The 12,166-nt window shown below is 52.8% G+C and overlaps 1 protein-coding gene across 7 annotated transcripts in view; it reads left to right on the forward strand.

Annotated features, from left to right (window-relative positions):
- TNS3 (tensin 3) overlaps positions 1–12,166 on the forward strand; it is a 220,506-nt gene that overhangs the window by 148,755 nt on the left and 59,585 nt on the right. For all 7 annotated transcript variants that reach the window (XM_043872501.1, XM_043872497.1, XM_043872499.1 and 4 more), the window contains one exon: positions 4,943–6,199. In XM_043872501.1, the coding sequence (XP_043728436.1) occupies positions 4,943–6,199 (1,257 nt within the window). The remainder of the gene's footprint in view (positions 1–4,942; positions 6,200–12,166) is intronic.

The raw sequence follows: 12,166 nt of genomic DNA on the forward strand, positions 1-12,166 counted from the left end.
CAGCAGAAACGCTGGGGGTCCTGGGTGGCTCACATCCCAGTCTGGTGATTGGGGTCTCCATTTGCAGAATGAGGATTAAGTTCCTTCAAAATCCCCATGAGCTGGAAGCACAAAATTATAACATGTCATTTAAATATATGAAAGGATGCAAGGGGCAGATGAAGTGAACGACTCCACCTTCCACCCTTCACCCACCCAGTGGCTCTGATAGCACTCTGCGTTCTGTGATGGAGCAGAGCTTCACAGCCCCAAGCCTCCTTCACCTGAGGGTTCCCACCCTCCCTTCCGCTGGAGGCTGGCAATGGTGGCAGTGGTGGGACCCCATCCCCAGCCCTTCCAAGCGTCACCAGAAGAAAGTTTGGCTTCATCAGTTCTCTGAAAATTACTTGTTGCATCAATCACTTTTCCAAATCTCATTAAAAGAGGTACTTTGCCATCAGTTATGTCAGAATGTCCTTGAAAACTGACCAAAGTTTTGGGGGCTTCACAGAACAGGTTAGGGCTTGTGTCTCATTTTCCATGGAGGGTTTGGCAGTCAGTCATGCAATGACTTCCTCCCCCAAACCCCCCATATAACTTTTGTCCCTGGTGATTCTGTTTTCATTGCTCTCACCCTGCAGTTTTCACATGGGGTCTCAGAAAACAAAATTCCAGCCCAGTGTAGGCAAGGTCATTCTTTCTCCAGGTGTGGTTTAGAGGGGCCATACATAGGTGGGGACACCCTGCCCGCCCTGAAGCTGTGGGAACTAACCGACTCAGAAAAGTCCACCTCACAGGTGGCAGGAGTAAGGAGACGGGGAATGGCAAAGATTCAGTGTCATTGTTATGCACCTACTGTATGTCAGGACCCTCATCACACCCCCAGTTCCTGCGGCTGCACAGATAGCGTTCAGATGTCCCTTGGGCCTCTGCCTATCCAATAGGTACATTGAGTCATGTTTAGGCTCACAACTCGTTTTCTTTGACATTTTGAAACCCTCACATTGACTTCAGCACCTTCCCAGTCTTATTGGGTGGCATTTGAAGGCCCACTAAGTGGGTCTGTGCAGTCTACCTGGAGAGGTTGTTTTGGTGTCTGGGGCGTGGAGACCCTGGGGCTGCAGGTCAAGGGCTGTGGGCACTTCTGCCATCAGACCCTTGCTTGTTTGGATGGCTGTCGTTAGTTTTTTTTTTTTTTCCTACTGAGACAGCAGAGCATCTTTCCAAAATAGTTCCCCAGGTTTTATCATGTAAGAAGAAGCCAAAACATTCAGTCTCTCAGTACTCGGGGCCCACTGGGGGGTCCCTAATGCTGGGGATACCACAGGTATCCCCAGATACAAAAAACAGATCCCTTCCCTGCAGGAGCCCATGTTCTTGTGGGGGAGACATTGGTAAGTCTGCAGTATATCTGGCTGTAGGTGTGTGCCGCAGACAAACACCCAGCAGGGACAGAAAGGAGAATCCACTCTGAGGAGGTGAGAGAGCAAGCCAAGATAGCACTGCAGGTGGAGAAGGGCATGAGCAAAGGTCCTGGGGCAGGAGCGTGCCTGCTGTGGTCTGAGTGGTGGACAGGAGAGAAGTGAAGCAGCACAGTCAGGGGAGGCCAGGCCTTGTCCACCATGGAAGGAGCTTTTAAAAATTGTGGCTACTCATATTAGGAGTAGCCTGGTGACTCAGTGGTAAAGAATCTGCCCGCCAATGTGGGAGACGCAGGAGATGTGGGTTTGATCCCTGGATTGGGAAGATTCCCTGGAGGAGGGCATGTCAGCCTACCCCAGTATGCCTGGAGAATCCCGTGGACAGAAGAGCCTGGCAGGCTAGAGTCCATGGGGTCACAAGGAATTCACAGCACCCATGAATTCACACATTGGGAGCCTTGGGCCTGTGTTTTTTACACATGTCCTCTAATTCTTACAAGTGCCTTGAAAGATAAGACTGACTATTCCCTTTTATAAATAAGGGGCTTGGACGGTGTAAACGTCCTGACCAGGAATGCACAGAGTAAACGCCGAGCAGGAATCCCACCTGCAGATTCAGGGAAACTCAGTCCGAGTCCTTCTGTGGAGAATGCAGGGCAGGGGCAGTGGGTGCCAGAGGCCCTTCTCCCTCCTTGCCTCCCACACCCTGGGATCACAAAGCATGGTACAGCGGGGAGGCCCCTGGACAGCCCCCCAGGGGCCCGGTGCTGCCTTTGGGAAGATTCAAGCTCCTACAGAGTGATTTAGAAGTTTTGATGGGTCTGACTTTGAGGGCTCACTGATTTGGTTTGTAAAGTTTTCCTATAGATATAAAAGGTATTGGACATTTTCCAACATAAAAAGTAACCTGCCCGCATGGTAGGAAGTTTAGAAAGGAGTCTGTGGTGGGGTTTGGCTCCATCCCTCGCTGCATACCCTAAGAAGCTCTGAGGGTCCATGAGACGAAGGCCTAAATGTTCCGTGCCTGGCCTCACACAGAGCCGGTGTTTTGTCAGCGGCACTCGGGTTGTTTTTAACGTGTTTATTATTATTTTAAGATTTCTAATACTAATAAAAACAGTAAGATTGGGATTACTTGTAACTCTGCAGCCAAGGGAATATCTTGTCCTGTTCCGCTTCCTGCAGGCTCTTGTGGACTGTTCTCCATGTGAGGCTGGCCACGGGGCTCTACTCAAAATAATTAACAGGCACTTTGGGGCAGTGCCTGAATGTAAATCAGAATTTTTGTACAGCTCGTTCTTGGCTTCCTTTTTTCCTTTAATTCATTGTGCCAGTCCGTTTTCATTCAGATTGAGGGAGGAGGACTGGAGTCATGGACGCATGGACATCTGTTTCTAAGACATTGCCAACTCCCTGCCGGCTGTGAGGCTAGTGGTCTGCCCTGGCCACCCCTGGGCCTGGCGCTGTCCACCCCTCCGCTCTGGGGGGATTGAGATTCTCATGGAGCAGAGTGTCTTCTGCTGCTCGCTCAGCAAAGCAAAAGGGGAATACCTGATTCCCCAGGTCTTGCCTTCATTTTGTTGGCCACAGCTGGTGAAGAAATGAGATGAAAGATGCTCATCTGTGTGCTGTGACTTTCAGTGTCCGTGTTTGAGTTTCATGTAGGGCACAGGCATCCCCCCACTGTGCACGGCTGGGGCAGAGGACTTGAACTGGTGTCTGTCTTATGCTCCAGCTCCCACTTCACCCACGGGCTGTTCTGCGTGAGCCCAGAACATCCTAAACACAGTGACCTAGTGACTCACACATGGGTCGATTTTTCACTTTGACAGTTGGAAGCGTGACGTTTGCAGGTGTCCCCTAACTTGGGGCACTCATTCCGAGGTCCTCATGTGCGGAGCTGGGTTCAGCAGTTCCTCCCCCTGGCACCTTCGGGTCACTCGCTGATGCTATGCAAAGCATCATGACCGGGTGCCACCTGTCTGTGGACAGGCCACGTGCAGCAGGGGTGCCCAGGCTATGGAGCCAGAGAACCTGGGTTTTGGTCCCACCTGGGCTTCCCACAGCTCCCCGACCTGGGAAAGTTACTCATGCTCTTTCAGCCTCAATTCTTCATCTTTACAAAGGGAATATGCTAGAAAGTCAGAGAAAATACACTGAGTGCATACCCCGTGATTGGTGCTCTGTGACCACCAGCTGTCGTTGACACCATTCCCTAACGACCCTACGGCTGCATCTAGTTCCTGCCTCTTACTTAGACGCTCACGTCCAGTTGTCTGTCTTGCAGACTTGGTTTATTTACTGTATTTTGTGTATCATTGCTCCCCCCAGCCCACCCACCAGGCGCTACATTAAAAGGAGGGTCCCGAGGTTCACACCAGCCTGTATCCCTGTGTCCCGTGTCCCCCGTCAACTTCTCGCTCTGCTTCTTCCTCTTGTGCACAGTTGAGATAAAAAGGAAGCCGGAGTCTCATGTGCTCTCAGTGTAGCAGCCCACTACAGGTCTCTGTCCTGTAGTGTCCCCCCTGTGTTTTTTTAAAAAGCTGAAACCTGCTGATGGTGGAGTGCATCAGGGCTAGAGCTGGGTCCCTCAGAGCGGCTCCAGGCCCAGTCGCCGCTGGAATGCAGCGACTCCCGGGGCCACAGACACGGGTCAGGCCCTCTGCGGCTCCATTATTGTGGTCTGCCTGTAGTTTCACAGTTGGGAAAGCAGGGAGGCAGAGGAGGATGCAGTGGGGAGGTGCTGACCGCGAGCTCTCGTGTGCTGTTGAGTGCCCTCCCAGCTCTTTGCTGTGAGCCAGCGAGTGGTTGTAATTAATAATAGTGGCAGAGGGTTCCACTCTTCCCATCTGCATTGGGGGCCTAATTTTGTTTCTCTTGGCCGTCCCGGTGCATGGAGATCAGTGCCTACCCCTCTGTGTTTTGAGGTCCTGCTCTTCCTTCGTGGGCACCTTCTTGGCCCAGAGATGCTGCGCTTCCAGGAAGGCAGGCCGGAGACCAGTTCCTGTGCTTTCTCTTTTTGATGAGCTACATGTTGAGATTCTAGCGGATCTCAGAAGGTTGACAACAGCAGGCACCTAAGTCAGATGTTCTGTTTACTAAGGATTTGTTACCCAGGCCCCTGGAAGATGCCTTGTAGGTGCTGACAGAAGCTCTCCCCTGTCTTATGCACAGTCCATTCTTGGGTCTTGGAGACTTGTGAGTGGAGCTGTGCTCACCATTCATACTACAGATGAAATGAACAGTGAGCCCTCAGGGCAAGATGACTCTGAGTGTGAAGAAGCCCAAAGATTCTCTAAATGACCCTTCTCTTTGCATACAAAGGTAGGGCCTGAAGATGTTTGATTATTCAGATTTCTTTGTGGGCATTTGCTACGCAGGAGTACATGTAGAATTTTTGGATTCTAGAAGAGCCTTTGGCCCTGAACATCCTAAGTTATGAATTTGTTTATTTGTTTAGACAAAATATAGATGTGTTCTGAGAGCCCAAAGCCCCCTTTCATCTTTGACTTACAGTCTGTCTCTCATTTCCTCCCCACCAGTGCTGCACACGCAGGGCCCCGTGGACGGCAGTCTTTACGCCAAGGTGAGAAAGAAGAGCGCCTCAGATCCTAGTGTCCCAGGTGGGTCTCCCGCCGTCCCGGCCGCCAGCAGCCCAGACCACAGCGACCACACCTTGTCTGTCAGCAGTGACTCGGGCCACTCCACAGCCTCGGTGAGGACCGACAGGACCGAGGAGCACCTGACTCCAGGACCCAAGAGGGGCCTGAGCCCCCAGGAGAAGGCCGAGCTGGATCAGTTGCTCAGTGGCTTTGGCCTTGAGGATTCTGGAAGCCCCCTCAAGGATATGAGTGATGCTCGCAGCAAGTACAGCGGGACCCGCCACGTTGTACCGGCCCAGGTCCACGTGAACGGAGACACCACCCCCAAGGACCGAGAGACGGACATCCTGGATGACGAGATGCCCAGCCACGACCTGCACAGTGTGGACAGCATTGGGACCCTGTCCTCCTCGGAGGGCCACCAGTCAGCCCACCTGAGCCCCTTCACCTGCCACCAGAGCAGCCAGAACTCCCTTCTGTCTGATGGATTCAGCAGCACCGCTGGCGAAGATCAGCATGGCGCTCTGGCCCCGGATCTGGGGCTCGCCGCGGAGCCCCTGTTCGAGCGAGAGCGGGCTTTCGGGAGCCGCGAGCCCAAGCAGCCACAACCTGTGCTCAGGAAGCCCTCCGTGCCCACCCAGACACAGGCCTATGGGCCGAGCAGCTACTCCACGCAGACCTGGGTGCGCCAGCAGCAGATGGTGGCCGCTCACCAGTACAGCTTTGCCCCTGACGGGGAGGCCAGGCTCAGCGGCCGTGGTGCAACCGACAGTTCCGGCATGCTGCAGACACAGCCTAGGGTCCCACTCACCCCCACTCGGGGGGCCAGCAGCAGAGTGGCCGTCCAGAGGGGCATAGGCCCTGGGCCACATCCTCCCGATATACAGAGACCCCCTCCCGGCAAAGCAGCCTTCAAACCCAGGATTCCAGATGTCAAAGTCGTGAATGGTACTGGCCCGGAGCTGGGCGCAGACCCGTCCCCGGGCTCACCCACCCTGGACATCGACCAATCCATTGAACAGCTCAACAGGCTGATCTTGGAGCTGGACCCCACGTTTGAGCCCATCCCCACCCACATGAACATGTCGGGCAGCCAGGCCAATGGCCCCATGCCCCCAGAAGTCATGGGAGGCGGGCTGCGGGCAGGTGGCCGCCTGCAGGACACAGAAGGCCCTGGCAGGGCCCCAGTGAGGCAAGGTGAGCTGGGGTTTCATGGGATACACACTTGTCTGTGTTTTGCAGAATAAGGTTTTATGGAAGAGCTCTGGGCTCATCACAGAGTCTGAAAGAGAGGAATGAGGACAGCTGGGGCCTTGGGTGCAATCTTGTAAGGACAGGCAAGTGACCACACCGTTTAGGTGTGGACAGTGGCCACGAGCTGGCCACCCAGGGAGTGGGGAGGCTGTTCATGGGGCAGCAAGCTCGAGCTAGAGAGAGAGGGCTGTGGGGTGGGTGGAGGTGGGGAGTGGGAGGAGTGATGGAGGGGTAGGTTCTGGGAGTCAGGGCCTAGAGGCTTGGTAAGGATCCCAGCCACCACGGCAGGCTGCAGGGCCCAGCGGCAGCCCCAGCACAGCAGGGACGCGGGCCCTGAGGGTGAACCTGTGTGCACCCTGCAGCCTTCAGGGCTCTGCTGCGCAGGAGGCGGGCACTGTGCAGGCTCTTAGAACGTGGTTTGTGCAGGGCCAGGGCTTCCTGCCCAGCTGCGAGACCTGGGAAGGCTGGGGGTGGCTGTAGTGGACAGAGGTGACCTCTGGCTATATGGCCGAGTGGATGTGGGAGCAAGCATTGGGTTCTAGCCTGTGCTAGGCTTTCCATGTTGGAGAGGCACAGGCTGTGGAGCCAGGGCGGCCTGGGAGGATGCCCCGCAGGCAGTGGGCACTGGGACAGAGTGGGTCAAGGAATAGTATGTGAGGCCATCGGGGGAGTGTGTGTATAGAAACTTCCACACAGAGGAGATATGGCCAAGTCTAGAAGCTTCCACATAGAGGAGACAGGCCAAATCAGTTGTCCAAACCTGGGTGCTGCTGAGGTCTGGGGAGGCTTAGGGAGGGGTGGAGCTGCAAGGACCCAGGGGTCACCTTGGGGGTCGAGAGTGTGGTGACCAGTGAGACCAGGCCTCCCTGTGTTTGCATGTAGGTGTGCATCCACATCTTTGGTGTCAGCTGGTTCCCTAAGGATCCTGCCTCTAAAAGTGAAGATGGGAGGTGGGATGAAGGAAGGATTCTGTAGCTTCCTCCTAGTCCTGAGTCTGACCCCGAGGGCTGAGCCAGGGTCACTGATGGGGCAGGAGTGCTGCTCTTGCCACTGGGATTGTTCTGGGCCCTTTTATCTCAGGCCCCTTAGCTGCAAGAACAGATCCCGTCTAACAGTTGCGTTTCCAGAGGTGTCAGGACGTGGCCCGCCTAAGGTCTCATAGGTGGTTCGCAGGACTCGGCCCTGTGGCTGCACACAGAAGCCCTGCCTGCTTTGCAGTCAGACAGGGTAGATTTCAGACCCAGCCAGGTCCCAGATGGCTTGGGAAACCTGAGCTTTGCAGACCTTGGTCCTGTCTGGCTGTGCGTTGGCTGACTGTGTGACTTTGGATTAAGGGTGTAGTTTCTGAATTTCATTTCGCTCCATCTACTAAACCCTATCACATAACTGGCTGGTGGAAAGGTGCAGGCAGTGCTGGTCTGCAAGCCCCTGAAGGGTACCTGGATCATAAATGTGATGATGCTATGACATCCTGGCTTCCCTGGTGGCTCGATGCTAAAGAATCCGCCTGCAATGCAGAAGATGCGGGTTCGATCCCTGGGTTGGCAAGAACCCACTCCAGTCTTCTTGCCTGGAGAATCCTGTGGACAGAGGAGCCTGGTGGGCTACAGTCCATGGGATCGCAAAGAGTGGGACACGACTGAGGCAACTGAGCTCGCACGCACGCTGTGACATTCATTTCCTTTCCCTGAGTACCTGGGCCCTTGGATATCAGAAGCTTGGGAGTTGGGAAAAACTGAGAGAGCCTTCTGGGAGTACGTTATCAGACTTGAATATGTAGCTGCTGGACAACAGTAGTAATTGTAGCAACAAAACAGATGGAAGGATTTGGATATATGAACTCATTTAGTCAGATACATTCAGGAGATTCTGACTTTAAAAAAAGTTTCAGTGGGAACAAAGCTATCCGCATCCTGTCTCTTACCTCACCAAACCTACTTAAAAGGAATTTCTTGGAAAAATTAAAACCAGAAATCTTTTTTTTTCCCTTTCTTGAATTAAAACCTCCTTTGAGATTTGGAAGAGGTTGGGGGCGGCCGAGTGTATGGAAGAGAGAAGGATTCTAAGCTCAGGTTACTGTCTGACAGCTCCCTTTAGTTCATTTGTTTTCCAGTGGATGGAACATAGCCCCGAATGATTCTTCTGTCTTTTAACAGTAGAACGTAGAGCCTGGGGTTTTAGAAAGTCCCTTCATCTCCTCCATCCTTTAGTTAGCTATACTTAAATTACTTGATAAACTCATCACTGTAATTACTGGAATTTTAATTTTGATTTTAGATCTTTTCTGTTTCCTGGTCTTATAAAGTAATGACATTTTTAAAATGAAGGGACTTGAATACGTCAACAGACCTGTAAAATTTCAGCGAATGTTAGGTTATTAATTATGCAAATTCAGTTAAGAGTGTTTATTAATCCATTCATATTTGTTAGGAATCTTGGGTATTTGTCAGTTTTCTTGTATACTTGTAAAACTATGGTGATGTCAGGGGATGAGGTATAAATAAACATGGACACTAATCTTCAGAGACCTTCCTGAAATTTGGGCATGAGCTTCTGGTAGGACCCCTGAGCAGCGATGAATACCCTCCAGCTGGGAAGCTTGCAGCTCGCAGCATGAGGACTGGCCTTCTAACTTGGAGTTCAGCTTTCAGTTTCAGAGCGAGCTCCTGTTTGAGGACAGTGCCAAGCCGGGAAATGCAGAGCCTTGGAGACGCACACCACATTGATGAAAAGGATCTGGACAGTGTAGAGGGTTTTTGGAACAGTCTGCAGGCGGATATCTGGCTCTCATTCTGGGACGTCTTGTCTTGCTAGAAATCCCATCTAAAGAATATGCATGTCTCTAGCTTTCAGCCATTTGAATTGAGATGGAGAGAGAAGTTTCTTCTCTCCCTGGCTGGTATAGAGGACACTGGAACCCATTTGATTTTAATATCAAAATGTCATCCGAGTATTTACATCTTTCAATTGCAAAAAAGCTAGACCAGCCAGCAATAGGAAAAAATCACTAGATGGCAAGGAGAGTCAGCTAATCAACTGATGCTGAGTTGTGGCACCTTTCAGAAGGTTCGGGGATGCTGGATCCCTGTGCTTTGAAGATGTTCAGATCCCCATCGCACACTTCCATCCTCTGGATGGGGGAGGCCAGGGCTGCCAAGCTGAGCTGGTCCACATGTGGTTCTTGGCTCTACCACGCTGAGTAGGAAGGGGACATTGAGTCTGAAAGGCTCCGTGATATTTGCAGGACAATGGCTTTTACCCCACAGATGCATCGTCCCATGTCTGTGTGCCTGAGGCTCAGCCCTATTGATGTGGGTCAGTATCTGACCAGAGCGGCCCCAAGTCTTGCACACAAATGGGAAACAGGCTGGAAAGTTCTATGAAGCTGTATTTTCTACATGAGAGCCTCCTTGGCCTGCCGCACATCTTGCCCCCAGATGCTGACTGCTGCATGGTGTGTCTTAATTCTGACTGTAGAAAAAGGTTTGTCACAGAGACTTCAGCATCCTGAAGTCAGTGAAATCCTTCCCTCTTTGCAGAGTGTGTCCTGATTATGAGAAAGACCACAAGTTACCTGGTGGTAGGGAGTTGGGGGTGGTATTACCTGGAGCTCCTCCTGGGGCTGGCTGCGTGTCCTGCACACCTCACATTGCACCAGCTCTTCAGGCAGCAGCATGTCTACCAGGCTCTGGTTATTTTTGAGATGACAGTTATATGCGAAGGCCAAGTATTTTCTGAGAAAGTCTACCTGCAATCAGCACAATAATAATAATGGTGAGGATGGTGGTGGTGGTAGGGTTAATGATGATAGTGATGGTGATGGTGATGATAGTGATGGAGGTGAGGGTGACGATGGTGATGGTGGGGGGGTGGTGATGGTAATGATAGTGGTGGTGAGGGTGATGATGGTGATGGTGGTGGTGATGGTAATGATGGTGATGGAGGTGAGGGTGACGATGGTGATGGTAGGGGGGTGGTGATGGTGATGGTAATGATAGTGATGGTGATGGTGATGATAGTGATGGAGGTGAGGGTGACGATGGTGATGGTGGGGGTGGTGGTGATGGTGCTGGTGATGATAGTGATGGTGATGGTAGTGATGGAGGTGAGGGTGACGATGGTGATGATGGGGGTGGTGGTGATGGTGATGGTGATGATAGTGATGGTGGTGAGGGTGACGATGATGATGGGGGGGTAATGGTAAGGTGATAGTGAGCAGTGCCACTCAGCACGTCCCCTGTTCTTGGCGCTATGTCTGCATCACCCCTGACGTTCATTCCCGATGAATAAACAGGCTTCCCTAGAAGCTCAGTTGGTAAAGAACCCACTTGCAATGCAGGAGACCCCAGTTTGATTCCTGGGTCAGGAAGATCCCCTGGAGAAGGGTTAGGCTACCCACTCCAGTATTCTGGCCTGGAGAATTCCACGGACAGAGGAGTCTGGCAGGCTACATGGGGTCGCAGAGTTGGACACGACTGAGCGACTTTCATATTCATAGTGTATAAACAGCCTCCATCTGTCTTACTCTGCATCCTATGGCTGAGACCTAATTCCACTAAACTCAAATTCTGCTCCCAGTTCAAAAACCCCCGGAGGGCCGTGCCAGTGACTTCTTTTGTTTCCTGGCATGTAGTAATGTTTGTAAATAGAGCAGATGTGGTGCTGGTGGAAGTGTAGGTGACCCTCCAAGAACTCATGTGTCTTCGCTGAATTGGCTTGGAGAACTTAGCGAGGTTCATCATGGACTGGGTAGGAAGTCGGCCCTGGCCCATGAGACAAGAGAATAGCCCTACAGTGGTGGAATCTCAGAAAGCCTTGGGCGGCCTTGTAAAATGGGGTGAAGTGTGGAGGCATTTCATTCCGTGCAGGTGCTCAGCGCCTCTGTGGTTCCCCTGCTCTGAGCGGACACCAGACTGTGCTTCAGCCACTGCCATCTGGGCGCTGCTGGGGCCTCGTGTTGCCCCACCCCCGAGGTTGCCCAGCTGCACTGCATCCCTGCTCAAAGGTGGGTTTCTTAGATCACATCCTTTAAGTGAGGGGAGATTTCAACTGATAATACCAAGTAACAAAAGGAATGACTCAATATGTGAAGTTTATGATTCCATGGATGGCAGGCGGCCAGCTCTCTTTGCTCATACCTATGGGCTCCTTGTTTCCTATTGTCAAGATACTTTATTCATGGCACATCAGCCCCCCCACCCACAGTTGTCGGCTCCTGGCTGGCCCATGTTCAGTTCGCAAATGGCACTAGGACATTGTGCCAGCGCCCCTCTTGTGCTTCTGTGGACACAGTCATCCCTGCAGGAGTGCCCGTCCACTTCAGAGGTCTGATTTATGCTGAAGGAGAGTCACAGTAACGAGTATCAACTTACAGTCCTTGATAGGGGAAAGCCCATCAATTTAAATTACACGTTAAACCCCAGCCAGAGGGAACCAGTATGAGAACCCAAGGTCCTCAGCCGTGGGTCCACACCATGAGCACGGGACCTCCTGAGCGCGGGTGGGAGCCGCGGCGGCAGGAGCCCACGGGGTTGTGACAGGAGATCGGGGCATCGGGGAGTAGAGAGCAAGGCCTTTCCCGGGGAGAGGTGGGTGGGGGCTGTGCAGACACTGGGGAGAGGCCGGGCCCAGGTGCGCCGAAGTGCAGGTGTGTTCATGGATCGGGAATCTAGGTGCACAGAGAAGGAGGAGAAGAGGGAAGAAGGGGTGAGTGTGGACACAGAACACATTCTGAGACAGAATGCCTGCCTTCAGGATTTCCTCTGTTCCCCGAGGCCGCAGACCCTGAGTCGGGGAAAACTTTCCTGGGCTGACCCCAGCGTCACCTGGGGCAGCAGGACCCAAGCCTGCCGTGGACCCCAGCCAGCTGCTGCGAGGCTTTGGAGACAGCCCCTGTGCTTCCAGGGAAGC

Source organism: Cervus elaphus, chromosome 18, assembly GCF_910594005.1.
Source record: "Cervus elaphus chromosome 18, mCerEla1.1, whole genome shotgun sequence".
Lineage (NCBI taxonomy): Eukaryota > Metazoa > Chordata > Mammalia > Artiodactyla > Cervidae > Cervus > Cervus elaphus.